At 32.6% G+C, this 17,127-nt stretch overlaps 1 protein-coding gene across 7 annotated transcripts in view; it reads right to left on the bottom strand.

Annotated features, from left to right (window-relative positions):
• PAPOLA (poly(A) polymerase alpha) overlaps positions 1-17,127 on the bottom strand; it is a 65,728-nt gene that overhangs the window by 37,153 nt on the left and 11,448 nt on the right. For all 7 annotated transcript variants that reach the window (XM_012550500.3, XM_023504499.2, XM_023504512.2 and 4 more), the window contains exons 2-9: positions 15,861-16,034; positions 11,479-11,545; positions 8,978-9,059; positions 7,239-7,348; positions 6,876-6,929; positions 1,254-1,365; positions 608-697; positions 376-514 (exon numbers count right to left, since the gene is read on the bottom strand). In XM_012550500.3, coding sequence (XP_012405954.2) covers positions 376-514; positions 608-697; positions 1,254-1,365; positions 6,876-6,929; positions 7,239-7,348; positions 8,978-9,059; positions 11,479-11,545; positions 15,861-16,034 — 828 coding nt within the window. The remainder of the gene's footprint in view (positions 1-375; positions 515-607; positions 698-1,253; positions 1,366-6,875; positions 6,930-7,238; positions 7,349-8,977; positions 9,060-11,478; positions 11,546-15,860; positions 16,035-17,127) is intronic.

Consider the following 17,127-nt stretch of genomic DNA (forward strand, 5'->3'; position numbering starts at 1 on the left):
TAATTTTAAGTAAAATTTTTAAAAAGATCCCAAGTAAGGAAAGGATTATCCCAAGTTACCATTTTTATTTGATTATACGTGACATTCAGGTTTAAATTAAAGTGAGATTATGTGAAGATTTCTTAGTGTGAAATAATACTATATTGCTAGCCTGTCTCATTCTTTTTGGGGTGGCTGGAATTAGCAATGGGAAATGAAATGAGATTTAAGTTTTTTTGCTCTCTAAAACAATAACAAATTCTAGGTCCCCATTAAACTAAACTGTTAATTATGTACAATTTCAAAATCTGGAACAAGCTGCAGAAGTGTTATAGAAATAAGACTAAACTTCAGTGTCTACAATCAATTTTATTTTAATATAATCTAAACACATACCATTTAGAAAATACCAAGAAAAATTTATGTACAAGAGTTGATGCTATTGCATTTGGATAAAGCTGGCAAGTTCTTGCTACTAGCATAGCCCAGGAAACACCACCGAGGAAACCTAATATATTGGAATAGATGTTGTGGCCTGTTGATAAGGGAAAAAAAAAAAAAAAAAAAAGTTATTGGGGAACAAAATCCATATCTTTTTAATTAGCTACCTAGCAAATTCTGAACTCACGTTTGGCCCAAAGTTTGATAGCTCTCAGAGTTAACCTGAAGTTGTCAATGTTTGGTACTAGATGTAAAATTTCATCGGTTACCCTGCAACCTAATGAACAAAAGGGAAGGAAAAAACATTTCAGATTATCGAAAATTCATTTTAAAATCTCCTATCAATTTATTGAAACTTTCCTAGATCAATAATTAAGAAAAAAAAAGATTATTTTATATATTGTAAAGTAAAACACAAGTACAGTAAAATACAAGTCTAACATATAGGATACTATCAATAAAATGGGGAAAAGGGAGACAACTACTTAGCTTCATGTTTCAGCTCATAACAGTTATTCACATTATGGAATATTAACTATAAGGAATACATCAAATATAGATCAACATATTTATAAGTTATTAAGAATAAGTTGTTCACAATTACTGCTTGAATCCTTTAATTCATCATCCAAATTAAAGGGATAATGACATTAAATCCTTTAGATCAAACGATGGGCTATTGATTTTTTTTAAAAGCACCATACTGGACACTTAATCCAGTCTCAAAGATGAAATAATTCAAAATAAAATTCAACTATGAATGCACTAGAAATCTCCAAGAATTTTATTTCTTATTTGATAAGAAAAAACTGATATTATATATATTTACATACCATTAAGACTTCTTATGCATCTAATATCTAAATTTTTTAGTAGACTGTCATCACGGAGGTCCAAATCTTCAGGAATAGTCTGCAGTGCTAATCTTGCAAATAAAATATCGATCTAAATCAAAACAAAAAGTAATCACTCACAACTACCAAACTACTGAATTTTCCAAAAAATTTTCAAAATACATAAAAAATTATTCTTCTATTAAATGTCTGTTACTACTGACATATCCCCTGGATAATGGATAATCCCCTATTATTTCCATGAAGAAAGCTTAATTATTCACTATAGATACTTTCTATACAGATGTGTTAAAACACAATAATGGGTGGTTCAAATCATAGCTATAATATTTCTAATTTTGACCATATTTAGTCAATTCACTTAGGAATCTATGTGTATACAATTAATTATTTACACTAGTTTAATTTCAATGATGAATATCTTATTGATTTATTAAAAATAGCCAAATATTTTATAGTTGGGGAGAATTAAGAATTTTCAGGATGGCAAGAAATTTAAAATTTAAAACATTTCTACATTTCATTTTAGCACATTACTCCAATTACTATGAATTATATAAATTATATGACATCCAAGTAGTTGGAGAATCAGACACTTTTAAATAGATGTTTCAAATGGTAAAAGGGAACTAGAGCCATTTCCAGATGATAAAGATTAGAACTACACACTGAAATATAGCAAATTATTGATAATGATAAGTTTAATCTACAAATTTACACTAAGGGCTTCTTACCAACAGAAGCTAATAGAAGTTACTTTAAAGAATACATATCAGAAAAGGGAGGGATAATGCAAAAGTGAAATTGACAAATATATTTTAGAAAAGAAATACTGTTCCCAAATCTAAACAAATCTGAATCTAAATATAAACCATTTTCGTTCCTCTGTAGCCACATAATTTCTATACTATGGGATACCAATATACATCTAACACTGTGAAATAATAAGTATTTTAGACTAGGAAGATTGATTGTACTACTTCTTCCATTCTAAAACCCCTCAATTCCAATCAAAGGAATTTAGATGCACTTTCAAAATTAGTCATAAACAAACTCAATTATAAAGTTTCAAGGTACAAGAGAATAGCATAGAATTTTAGACGCAGGATAACATAATACAAAGAATAGCAATCTAAAATATAAATAAAATAGTATACACATACACTAATAGCTAGAAGATCAGTATGAAAGTCAGTCACGTTCAACCCCTGAAACATACTACTTATATCGCCATGAGCACGTTTTAGTTCCTCTTTGCTCAAGAAATCCTTTGAACCAAAATGGTTGATACGCAGCAGCAAAGAGTGCGCGAATTTAATGAAAATCATAGGTTATCGCAGAAAAACTACTATCATAGAAGGCCTCTGATATGGCACTCTAATATGTATTGGGGAACTGAGAAATACATTATCTCATGTGTATTGCCACTATTAAATTCTTCCCAACACATCTAATTTTCGTATAAAGTGAATAATAGTTAAAAAGTCTCATTTAAAGAATAAAATTATTGAGTATTCCTAATGATTTTCCATCTCTAAAATCCTGTCCAATACAGAAATTTCCAAACCAAGACCAATATTTAGGAAGTATAATTAAGAATTTACACATCTTTTCCATATAAGAGCATTTACTTCAAATATTTATAAATTTAGATGGGAAAACTTAAATAGAAATAGCCCTACAGTAAAATACTGAATAACTATAGCATTTGATTCTTTTGTTTAAGAAGTGGGAGAAGTAGGGTAAAATAAATTTTCTCTACCAATGCAGCTTAGTATACTCCATATAATTGTCTTAAACAACTGACTAAGGAACCAAGAGGGTAAGTCATTTGTGGTTAGGATCACAGAATTTACTCCCTTCTCACTGCCAGCTCTGAAAATCTTCCTTCCGAGCTCTGAAGTGCCACCTTATAAATGAATCCTTTCTTGATTTCCCTAGACTAGTGATTTTCAATGGTTCTTTAGTAGCAAACTAGTTAAGTTATGAAATTCTTTCCTGTGAACTCCAAAGTACACTTTGTAACCTGCTCTTCTTGGTTTGACACACAGAAGAGTTAGAAAACTAGTTGCCTAGACTACAGTATAATGGTGAAAGGGACCTTGAAAAGTAGTATTTTAAAAGCCAGTATTGTAAAAAATTTTCAATGCTAAACATCTGATCCTAGAAGCAAAAGGATATAACAAGAGCTTATTAAATAAGGAGGGAGGGGGGAGAGAAGAGAGGAAGAGTGTAAAATCATGTTTTAACCATGTTTCTAATGTTTTGCTGACTGAGGAATCAAAGAAGACATTGAAGTTATAAAACTGAGGCAAGTGGGATGATAGTGTTGCTCATGACACAAACACTAGAACTAGGATGGGTATAAAGAGAAAAAAATCATGAGCTATATTGTAGGATATTTTGAGGGTTTTTTTTTTAATGCAAAAAGAGAAGGCAGGCCAGTCCTATTAAATTTAATATATAAAAATTCTGGATGGAAGAAGTTCAGTTTCATATATGACATTCTTTCCATTCTTTAGAAAAGTTTTTTTTTTATTTTTTTTTAAGAATTTTTAACTTAGCAAGGTTGCATGACTTTTAGTCTAGTTACACAGATAGGTAGGAATGGAGGATAAGAGTAATCCATAATTGGACATAACAAGGTATGAGTTGCAAAGTCTGTATGACAGAAAGGGAACCAAGCATATAAAAAATACTGCAGAATTGACAATGGGAAGAGAATGTACCCAGAACAAAAGGGATGGCCTGGGCAAGTAATGAAGGATGACAGAACTGAAGGTCACAGTAAAGACAATAGATTTAGGCAAGAATAAGGCATTGGATTGAGTTGGCATGGCAGGAGATTATGGTTCAATACAAGTTCTTGGCGACAGAAATGGAACTACAGGTGATAGCAAGATCATAGGTGAGACCAATTCTGTAACTGGAGGCAATAAAGCATACAAATTATGAGTTGAATAGACTTGGTGAACTGGGAAATTAGAGGATGTGAGGGAACAGCAACATTTAAATTGATATCCTATATTGTAAGTGGGATTCGGGATGGCAAAAAAGACTGTAATCAAGGAGCTGAAGTCACTGAGAAAGAAAGGATAACTGGGTAGAACCAATAGACACAAGGATCTAGATTGGGTGATAAATTTGGATAGTATGAACTTGAGTTAACAGTTAGAGTTAACAGTAGAACAGTAAATAGGGGTGGGAGCAAAGAATATTCCAAATATCAATCTAGAAATCTGTGTTTTCTAGAGCATGAGAACATATAACTGAAAAGGAAAAACAGGGATGCAATATTATTCCAAGCAAACCAGGTGTAAGGAAATAAATGTTAGAAGGCAGAAATGAACTCTAGAGGAAGAATTGCAAAGTGTATATAGTATATCTGTTGAATTCTAAAATGTTCTAAAAAGCAACTTTTAAAAGAGTTGGAGTAGAGCTGGATTGGCATACTGGAAGGTCTAGAAATGAGGTGAATGGGAATAAGGAATGAGGAAGTAACATGGTTTAATCTTATGAAGCTAAAGAATTAGCAATCACTGGGATAGGAGAAGGATATAGAAGGGTTTCTTATGTTTACCTACATAAGAAAAAAAAAATTCCATTTAGAAACAAAGCAACCAAACTCAACTTTTCTATTATGATTTCTGGCCATACTTTATTATTAAAAAACATCTCTGCCTAATTCAGTTTCAATTGATCAATGATGGACAGAAGCAGCTACACCCAAAGAAAGAACACTGGGAAATGAATGTAAACTGTTTGCATTTTTGTTTTTTTCCCAGGTTATTTTTACCTTCTGAATCCAATTCTCCCTATGCAACAAGAAAACTGTTTGGATCTACACACATACATTGTATCTAGTATATACTAGGACATATTCAACATATATAGGACTGCTTGCCATCTAGGGGAGGGGGGAGAGGGAGGGAGGGAAAAATCGGAACAGAAGTGAGTGCAAGGGATAATGTTGAAAAAAAATTACTCTGGCATGGATTCTGTCAATAAAAAGTTATTATAATAAAAAAAAATCTACTATAGAGAATAAAAAAAGAAAAATAAAAAAACATCTCTGTAAGAGTAATTGCCAGTTTTAACAAACCTGTTTTAACTCTGCATATATCCTTTGACCCAGTACTGACTCTGTAATCCTAAGGAAATCATAAAGGAGACAAAAGGACCCACATGTGCAAAAATGTTTGCAGCAGTTCTTTTTGTGGTAGCAAATAATTGGAAAATGAGTAGATGCCCATCAGAAGAAGAATGGCTGAACAAGCTGTGGTACATGAAGGTAAATGGATCAATGTTAATGGAGTTGGGAAAAGTGGCTTGACTGAGAGGGGGAAACAAAAACCTTTTACTGAGAATATGGCCCACCCCCTTAAAAATAAACAGACTAGTTTAAAGTATACTTCCCTTTCCCCCAGCCCCAGTTATAAAAAGTAGTGGGATCTACAATCCCAGATTTGGTTTTATAAAAAATGATGAACAAGTCAATTATAAAAAGGCTTGGATGCTAAGGGAAACAAGCAGAAGCAGGAATACACTGTACACCCAACAGCAGTCTGAATATGTAATGATCAACTATTAAAGGTTCAGTTCTTTCTATAAAAGGCTTAAGTTCTTTCTAAGCAGTTCAATGATCCAAAGCACTCCCAATACACTTTGTGGACAGAAAATGCCATCTGCATCCAGAAAAAGTTCTAAGGACACTGAATATAAATCAACACGTGCTATGTTCACTTCTCCCACTACTTTTCCCTTTTGCTCTTGACTTTTCTCTCCTTCCATAGATTATAGTCTCTGAAAAGTCATAAGAGATATCAATAGAATACAAGCTCTCTGAAGGGAAAGAGTACATTACTGTTGTCTCTATATTGCTATTATCTGAAACATAATATAGCAAAGCTCATGTGCACCACACAATGGGCAATGGGAAAAGTATGTAATGGTATGAACAAAAAAAAATATGGTATAATCAAGTGCAGAAAGTCAAAGAAATGTCTGGGGGGAAAAAGATTGAGTCTATTACATATATAAAAAGAGTATCTTTGATGCAAAAGGGCAGTTGGGTCTAGAGTCAGCAAAACTTAAAATCAAATTTGGCCTCAAGCCTCAATTTACTCTGTAAACTGTAAAATGGAGCAGATAAGTTGTAATTTGTACTACTGAAAGGAGTACCTCTCAAGATGAGATCATCAATGTACTGGATAATAAAAATATAAGAATAGCATAAGACAGAGGCAGCTAGGTGGCACAGAAGATAGAGCACCAGTCCTGAAGTAAAGAGGACCCAAGTTCAAATCTGATCTCAGACACTTAACACTTTCTAGCTCTGTGACCCTGGCCAAGTCAAGTGATGTTTTGTTGTTGTTGTTTTTTGTTTTGCTGAGGCAATTGCCTCAGGGGAAAAAAAAAATATGGTATAAGACCACCACTGCTACCTACCATCTCAAAATAACTCCTACAAATACCTGGCAGTTTGAATGCTGAGTTATTGCCCATCACCACCCAGTTCATTTATCCTATATCCTTAAACTTCCACAGTCAATTATTAGTTATGTTACAAAGAGACAAAATGAAAATAAAATTTTACTTTACCTCTATACCATCAAAACATAGCTTGATAACTGGTACAAACGCCTCTTCAACAGCCTGAAACCAAATTGAAAAATTTCAGTATCTGGAAAACTACATTCATATTACCATGGTAATTAAATTTCAGCAATATGTTCATTTTAAGTAAAATAATTCTTTGGGGAGAGGGGAAAGAGAAACAATACTAGGGAAGGATAGAACTATGACACTGCTTTATATTTTAACTATTAGGTCACATAGCTTAAAGCATTTAAACATAAATTACTCAAAAAATCTCGTACATTATTAATCTATGACTGAAATCTTCTATCCCTTCTCAAAATATGATAAAATTCACCAAATAAACTTTTAAACACTAAACTTTACCCTTAAATCTTTTACTTCTTCCTGTAGCTTCAATTTTTCATAGAATGAGGTGAAAAAGTCACTTCGGTCAACATGTCTTGGTGCAACACACAATGCATCTATATCAGCACCTGAAAGAAATAAATCCATCAAATTGCAGACAGCACTCAAGGGAATGGAACTTTCTAAATTAAGGATTCTCAATCTGCAATTTGTTACCTTATTTTTCTTAATGTCTTGATGACATTTCAACATAATTGACTTCCTAGGCAATGCTATGTATTTTCTATATTTAAAAACATTACTCTGACATCTGTAGATTTCACAAGACAGCCAAAGGAGTTCATGACAAAAAAAATTTTTCCCTAATATAGTTAATTGCATTCCATCTGACATGGGTAAGCATTTTTCAAAGAAATACAAAATTTTAACACTAAGACTATAGAAAACTTAAGACACTTTTGAATAATTAGGATTTTCAGGATTATGCACTGCTTCATTACAACATCATTGTGATGATGAGTCTAATCATTAAAATTCATTCTCTGCCTCTCCCCCCATAAACATTGCTCAAGAGTAGGGGCTAATATGACATTGATACAATATATGATTTCACTGAAGGGAGACATTTCCCTCGATGTAAAATACATAATATTCTATACTTTAAAATCCTTAAGAGAGATACTTGAGACATTGGAAGATTAAACAATCTGCCAGGGTAACAAATCCATTCTGAGACAGAAGGACATGAACCTAAGACTTTTATCTACATCACATTTTAAAAAAAAAAAAGCCACTTCATAATATAAATGATCACCAGCTTTTCAATTATTGTCTCTTCTTAAAAGAAGACACAGGTTGCCTCTTACAGAAGTGAGGAATGACTGATTAATGATGCCACTGGGGGAAAAACTGTGTTTTAGAGGATCATCATCAAAAACCAAAAAACAAGCTAAGAAATTGTTTGGTACTTTTTACTACTCTCAATCCCAACTCTTTTTTCAAGTCAAATCACCTTCTTAGCACAGGAGAACCAGCCCTAAAACTAGATATAATTCTTACTAAGCCAAGGTAACTGCAGGCAAGTCACTTAACCACAATGGACTTTAGTTTCCCAGCTCCAGAGCCAGATATACTATCTACTTTCTAAACTGTTTACTTATCCACCAATACTGATATTTAAATCCTCACATGCTTTCAATATTTCTGGATCAGAATAAAATGCCTTTTCCAAAAAATTTTTCCCCAGAAATAAAGCCTACAAAGGACTCCTCCTCCTTCTCTATTTCTAGTTGCTCAATAACTCTTCCTCTCAACTCTGTCTCAGCCTTCCAGGGTGTCAGATTATTATAAAATAATCTTGTGATTCTTAAGAAACTATAACACACTATGTATTACGGACATAGCAGGTATCCAATCAATACAGATGAATGGCTAATGTCAATCATAAAATATCAATCACTATGTCCTTTTCCCTTATCCCTTCCAAATTGAGCAAAGGGAATATTGTTGGTGGACCACAAAGTATAAAAGGGTTAGGGTAAGGGTTAGGGTTATCCTAAAAAACACTCACCTTTACCAATTTAGAAACTACCAATTATAAATTTTTCCCTTAGTCTCACTCAAATCCCTACTATGACATGCAGGGAGAAAAAGTGACACTCTCCTCCTCCTCCCCCCAAACCAACAAAAACAATCCCTAATACAAAATATAATAAAAACTGTCTCCAAGTAAACAAAACAAACAAAATAAACTTTACCTTTTGTATGAACTCCTAATCTGTAGGATCCAAATGTAAAAATTTTTCCTCCAACATTTTCAATAACAGACTGTGGAAGATTCTATTAAAACAAAAGACACAAGTTTATCTTTCAAATGTAGAAGACTGAAAATTATTTTTGATTTTTACTTTCCAAAGAAATACCAAAAAAATTTGGATCTGAAAGGTCTTCAGGGCGCCTACAAAGTGTATAATCTCTATAAATGGATGTATCCTTCACAAGCTAACTTTCATAAATCTCATTTTTCAAGATACATCCTCTAATGTATTAGTCTATGAATGAAGGCCCATGCCACAACACACACATCTACACACACAAATTCATACAAACACACATACATACACCCTCCTTAATGACTGCAATATTCATTTTTAAAATGTTAGCATTCTCCAACTTTTACCACAAGCATTCCTAGAAACTATGTCATAAAGAAAACTATAACACAGACTAGAGCTCCTTCTATAAGAACAATGTAATAACTGAAATTACATTCTCAAATGACTAAAAAGTAAGAAAATAAATGCATCAAGGTACGTCTTTTAAATTCTTTTATGCACAGCCTATAAAATGAATGTGCTCTATAATTTCCTTCTCCCCTTTCCTTTCCCCCCTCTCTCTACTTTGCTTTTCTATATACACACATGTGTATGTATATGTGAACACAGACATAAAGCTCTTGCTTTATGTAAATCAACATTAAGCAAATACAACTTTACCAAAAGAATTCTGAAAGATAAACAAATTCCCCCCAAAAAACTATATTAACTATTTATTAATTCTGTGTGCTCTTCACCCATGGTCTCTCCCCCTTTCTCCTCCTTGGCTCAACACTATCACCTCCCATTCTCATCCAAAAATGCAAACAAAACAAAAAAGCCTCCTAAGACAAAGCAGAAGAACTAAGTATGGACTACTGTTACCAATGGCTGCCCATGACTTGAGATTCCCAGAACTGAGAATCCTTTGCCCCATCCATCCAAATGTCAGGCTCCCACAGATCTGTCTGAGCTTGGATATCACCATTTTTGTCCCTTGGCCTCTATGTTTTCTTTCTCCTGCTCTCAATTCTCTATCCTTGGAACCCTTTTGAACTATGTGCCAGCCTCCTTACTCCACAGGCTAGTCTCATTTCCTCCCTTTCTTTCTCCCAAACTACTTTATGCAGGGAATAGTGGAATGATCCACTTACTGGGAACTGGGGGGAAGGAGGTGTTTTACCATATGGAGGGGAATATGTGCATTGCATTAATATACACAATGTTTCTTCTGTACACTGACATTTCTTCTTCCAAAGGGAATTATTTTTAAACCAAAGGCTGATCTACCAATTCTCTTTTGCTTTCCAACAATTATTTTAAAATTTCACTTTGCTTCCTAACTTTCCCAGCTTCCTTCCAAGTTCCATCTGCAAGTCATCTTTGTCAACTGCTTATTTATTAACTCCAATTATACTAGAGATTGTATGTACAGTTGTTTGTATGCTGTCTCCCCCATTAGTCTTTTAGCATACTGCAAAAGTATGAAAATAAAAAATTAAATTTAAGGCATTAGAAATATCTAAAAACATCTATAAGAATAAGGCAACATAAACATTAAACATATGCACTTGCCACCTCATGTTCTGATTATGGAATTGAGTCAATTATATAGTTATCAAAAATAGAAACAAAGATAAGATGTTTATTTCAGTTATTCATAATGTACCTTAAAAAACTTCCTGGCCCTTCTGAAGTCATATCTGTTACTGCCCTTTGAGATACTATTCTAGGTCTTCATTTTTGTAATAAAGCTATAGAATAGGTAAGCTACCTCAAGAAATTAACCAGCATTTTAATCCCTGATTGTATGAATAAAATGTCCTGTAGTGAGAAAAGAATTAAGATTGATGAATGCATACACTATCCCAGCTTTGGTTATACTCGTCATACCCTCAAAAAGGGAATGAGGTTACTCAACAAATAATTTCCTAATTAGATTAAAGCAATTATAACTCAAAAGACTGTCTAAAATCAATTGCTAAATAATCCCACAATGTAAAAGCAGGACAATCTCACTAAAAGAGATGGAAATACAAACCTATAAAATATAATAAGAATTATTCACATTAGAAATTACTTCATAAAAAGAGGAGTGAAGGCTTGGTTTGAAGAGCAATTCCCCACATTTACTTACATATGATTTTTATATAACTTTTCATCAACACAGCTATTGTTCAAAGCAAGGTACATCTTGTGTAAGAAATGAATTTAAATTCTGAAATACATTAAACATATATCTAATTTCTTAATCAAAAGTTTAAGATTTTATATTTGTAACAACCTAGGTATAAATTTTTATATCAACAATCTAAAATGTACTAACCATTATAGAATTTTTGATCTCCAATTTAGTTAAGTATGTCTTAAAAGTCTGTTCAATCTGAATAATAGAACAAAGCTTATTGCTATTATTCCACCTCTAGGTCTTAAAATTTCCATACCTTGCTTTCACTGATTTCCCGTATCCATTCTTTTACCAGGTTATTTAATTTTCCCAAAATTAAAATCCTGTTGAGAAAACATTAACATTTTTCTGTTATCATTTACATGTTCATCATTCAATATTATCTATAATAAAATAAATAAATGCCAAAAAGCTTTTTCATAGCTAAATCATTTCAATAACAAATGTTTATGGACTTGTGTTCTCTGATGTCTAGGCTGTATCGTGAAAGGTATTGCATGTAGGGGAAATATTTTTAAAATTAGCTATACATTAATCTAAATTAAAGCTTTTTAAAACTGAGCTGCAAATCCATATGAGATCATGTAACAATGTGGAGGTCTCAAAAAAAAATTGCCACCAGTAAAAGGTATCAAATAAAATTAAACAAAAATTTTAAAAAGATACAAATAAATCTCATTAGTATGCAAATTTGCTTTCATCTTTTATAAATGGTAAAATTATATGTATACCAAAGAATTGTTTTAAAATAAATTTAAGATTTATTTTCAGTAACTGTTCAATTTATGTCTATTCTACATATCTATATACAAAGGGTCACGTAAAAATGAGTGAAAAGTGGTACAAGTGGAAAGTTTAAGAAGCCCTATTCTAAGTGACTGTTACATCATAAAGTTGTACACAAAGTTCCCCATTTCTCCTCATAAATTCTTAACTATACACAAACCACTTAAAAAAAAAAGAAAGAAAAAAAAAAGGAAAAAATGGTAAATGTACAAAGGTACAAAGGTAGCCAGAGTGGAAACATGACCTATGACTTTCCACAGAATATAAACTATCTTGATTAAATTTAATCAACCAAATAAGTTCCAAAGATCTCATCGGGAAAGTTGCATGTGACTCTGGATTATTCCTTGGCACTCTACCTTCTTTCTTCTGTTTCTATGTTACCTGAACTGGCCCAGGGTTGATGTGAAAATCCATAATATTACTTTGTCCTGCTGTCACCCAGAACAAATGGCCTCTTTATTCATAAATATTCTCCCATTTAAACTAATTAACCTTAATGAAAGCTATTTATAATAAAGTTGTCATCAGTGCCTCTTTCTTTGGTATCTCATTCTCTTGGAGGGTATGTCACTGCAATTGCCTTAATTAGAGCAAAACAAATTTCACCTCCTAACATTTGGTACAGTTGACAGGATACTAACTTGGGCGTGGAAAGTAAGGCTTCCACAGAAGGAATTCTGGCCATTCTCATTCTAGCAGACTTGCAAGAGGGGAATCCCAGCTTGGTTACATATATATATATATATATAGTTAGGGTGGCCTTAACCATACCAGTATAGGGATGTTTGGTAAATGCATACTGACTTGTGCCTTCTTGGGCCTTCAGAGTAATTTCAAATGCTGATTGTTTATATTGCTTAGGAGAGATTTATAACCTAGGCAAAGATAAAGAGAGACCTACAAATGGCAATTGCCCTCTATCATCAGACAAAAAAAAATATCCCTCACCCTGAAGTCATCCTCCCTCCTTTTCTGACTGCATTCAGAGGAACAGGGAGCAGAGGAAAATCTCAGTAAAGGAAAGACTGTCTGGAATATGCTTGATAAAGGAATTATCAGATTAGAATAATCTGCAAAGTTTTGAAAAGTTATTAATTTCTCAGGCAGTATTTGTACATGTGTGACAAATAGCATGATCTCTAGAAATACCTCGTAAGGCAAGCAAGGAGAATAATTTAATGATGGGGAAAAATTTTGCTGGTAAATCCTTCTGTCTTGTTAACTAATGGAAACCTCTGGAAATCTTGATTTTTTTTTTCTCTACTTTTACATTCCCAAACTATATTCAGGTTCTAGAATATATAAGACAGATTTAAAAAAAAAAAAAGGGGGGGGAGGGACCTTTTATTTTTACACCTATATTGTAGTTTGAATATTTTTACAAAAGTTGAAAATAAATGCTAGCAATTAATTGGATTAATATTCTTTTAGATTTTGTTTTAAGGAAATTAGGACGGCATCCTAGAATGACAGATTTATTGTTTTCATCTAGAGAAGATTACCTTACTGATTATAGTAAGATGGGTTTGGAATTTACGCCTGGCACTAAATTGCCTGCCTATATTATTAAGTCCTTCCTGGTTCATGAAAAGAAAAACCTATTTAGGAGAAAAGGAGGGGAAAGCCCAAGCCTTCCTAAAACTACCAGATGAGTTATAATAGTGCAAGAAAAAATCCTGCCAATTAGGTCTGAATACTGAAGAACTGGAAAAAATTTTTTAAAGGGGAAATGGGAGGGAAGAGGAATTGGTAATTACTGTGTGAGGAAAAAATACAAAGAAAGAAAAGATTTTCCTTTATCAAAAAACTGAAATCATCTGTTTGAGAAAGGCCATCAACTCTGTGAAAAGACCTTCTTATGGAATTCCTAAACAATGAAATTGGGTTATTGATAATTTACAAGGTTGTGTACAATACCCAAGTGATTTCTAATGATTGTCTTTACAACAGAATGAGTTTGAACTACAGAAGAAAAGAAAAACAAGCTAAAGATGTTAAGTGAAGTGTGTGTTGTTTGAGAGAGAGATTGATTGATTCTGAGTAAATCCTGACAAACTTTTACTGCTTACTCTAATTCCATGAAAGTAAAAATAACTGTTTACCTGTCCTTAAGCTATGATTAATTAAAGTTGCCTTGAGGTAAAAGCTCTTGGGACTATAACCTATCAGTTATGAATTAGTTTTGAATTAAGGTATAGTTCTCTAATCAAATCAGTAATCCACCACTGGAAAGATATGCCATAAGCTAATTAGAGGGAATGTAATTTTGAACTTTTACAGATAGAGATCTGTATCTGGGCTAAAAAGAAGATGATCTTAGCATACCAAAGGTCCAGTTTCCCAGTAGTGTAATTTACATTTAAACAGGACTGGTTATAAGATGGAATTGTTACCGTCAATTCTGTCTTTTATTTGGTCAGAGTTTTTTTGCAACAGTTATTCTGTGCCATGAAGGACCAGATAATACTGCTTTGTTTTTTTTTCTTTTATAGCAAATTTCTATAATCAGAGAAAATGGTAGAGAGAGCACAATGCAGATTATATAAGATCTAATTGCTTTCAATCTCAATGTGATAATCATCCCCTATTCCAAACATTTAAATAAATTAGTTACTTGGATTTCTCATCAATCTACTTATACTTACATAATCATGTGTAAGATTTAAGTCCCTGAAATATTTCAATCTTTCTGAATGCTATGGAAATAACTAGTTAAAAATATCAATCTATTAATTTTCAGGTCAGAAACCTATTTTAAGGACAAGAATTTCAAAACCAGCAGTCATCATAGTGAAGAGTAATACTGGCATGATATCCATTTCATTTAAATATATGTAATAGCTGAACATGTTTTACCACAGGTTACTAATTTAATATCCAGTTTTCTGTATACAACTCAAAATTTATCTATATGTGCATCTATACGTTTAGTCCCAGGTTTTTTGTTACAAATGGAGTAAAGTCATGCTCATCCTCAATAGCATCTGACCCTCCTAAAACAACTAAAAAGAAAACTTTTTAAGAAAAGGAAATTAGACAAGTTAAATTTAGATATCTAGTTTTCACACTAATCACCAAATGGTATTATTTCTTCTTTTTAATGCCCTTAGGGATAAAAAGAAAAGAAAATTGAGATTATTGAGCTTCTTCCATGTTAACAAAACCACTACTGCTTAGGCAACTTTGTATAAGATATTAACAGAAAAATTGTATGAGCAGGTCATAAGGGGGAGTCTACAAGAATAGTCAGAGTAGGTATATAATTTATGACTTTCCAAAGAAGAATTTAAACTACCTTGAATAAATGTTATCAGCAAAAGAATTTCTAACTATCCAATAGGAAAACTTGCATGTGGCCTGGGGGCACTAAATGCTTTCTTTCTGTTTCTAAATGATATCTGGCCTACCCCTGGGTTGGTGTGAAGATCTATGATATTGCTTTGGACTACCAGCCACCCAGGGCGAATGGCCGCTGTTGAGTGTAAGTAAACTCTCCCAATTAACAATCTTAATAAAACCAATAACTAAATTGGAATAATCGCCTCTTTCTTTGGTTTCTCAGAATGCACTCGGAGAGAACGTCACCATGCATGCTCCCTTACAGGAAGTAGAGCCAAAAAACCTACTAAAACTCAAATTTGTTTTTTGAGGAGGACGATGAAAAGAGACAGGGAAGGTGGAAAAAGGAAGAACACAAAGCATGACTGATATGAAACTGCAACTTTAACATGAATAAGAGACCTAGATTTGGAGAAAAGGAAGAAAGTTACACAATTTAGAAAAACATTTCCCCTGTGTAAGAATTAATTATTCTAGTAAACAATATTTATAAAAAGTAAATTCACTTACCTGCGCTGCAGTTCCTCTTCCTCTTCAAAAACCCCAAAGGGCTTTAGGGTTTCAATTAGTTTCTGTGTGAGTATGCAGTCTGTCTCTTTGGGGGCCGCTAAACTGATGGGAGAGGTAATGCCATAATGCTTCTGTGGCGGTTGTGTTTGTTGTGATCCCTGGGTTGTAACTGGACTAATAAATGTAATTAGATAAAATTACTGCAAAAAATTTCTACTATTTTGTAACAAACATGCATGACTAGAGAATGTTTTGTGTAATCCAAAATCAAATTAAGAGAAGCTGATTCTTACTAGAATTATAAAAATTCTAATTTACCTGATAACAAAATATAAGAAAACAAGTGATCAAAGACAAAATAAGAAAAATCCTATTTCCTCCCAATTTGAAGTTTTAAAATAATGAACCAACTGTTAACAAGAAAGAAAAAAAGGAAAGATAATAAAAAAAAAGTTTGAGAAATATTTTAAAAACTAAAATATACTCTAGATGAATCCTTGGTCCTGAGAAATTTTTAGCCAACTATCCTTGAAATTCTCTCAGATTGTTATAGAATAGTGTTTCTTTCACTTAAACCAAAAACTCTAAAAAGCCAAATTTCTTCCCTTTACATTGTGTCATTTTTACCCAGATAACAGATTCCCAGGATACTGCTCAGGATCTAAACTGTGTGGGGAAAAAATAGCTAAAATAAAAACAAAAACAATGATTTTTTTTAAATTGTAATCCTCAGTAATAAAGTGTCATAATCTGCATTACTATGTTTTTTCTAGTATGTAATAATAGTAGTAAAAACATACTAGTATGTTTTTCTAGTACATACTTCACATATATAATATATCACAGTTCCACTGGCAATTCTCTTTACCCTTCCAAATTTCCAGCTTAAAGTATGACACCAAAAGTAGTGGCCCCTTCAAAGAAATTCTTGGGAAATAATACATCTTTACCAATACTTTACCTCAAAGCATTTTTTGAACCTCTTTTGGAAATGCCTTCAGAATTTATAGGACATTCTTTTGAAAGTGTTTAATTGTAAACAGAATTGGATTTATTTGTGAACAATCAAACAGAACTTAGGACTAAGTTGAGTGAATTGAGTTGGTTGACAGTGGTTTCTTTGATATATATATGTTTTAATGGAAAGTATACTATGATGCAAAAACTTATCACAGTGAAGATAATCCTTGATTCACAGAGCTCACACCCTTTTTTTTCAAGTTGCAGTCTTTCAAGAACTATCAGAACAATATCTACAAATAAAAGC

This window comes from Sarcophilus harrisii, chromosome 2, assembly GCF_902635505.1.
Source record: "Sarcophilus harrisii chromosome 2, mSarHar1.11, whole genome shotgun sequence".
Taxonomy (NCBI): domain Eukaryota; kingdom Metazoa; phylum Chordata; class Mammalia; order Dasyuromorphia; family Dasyuridae; genus Sarcophilus; species Sarcophilus harrisii.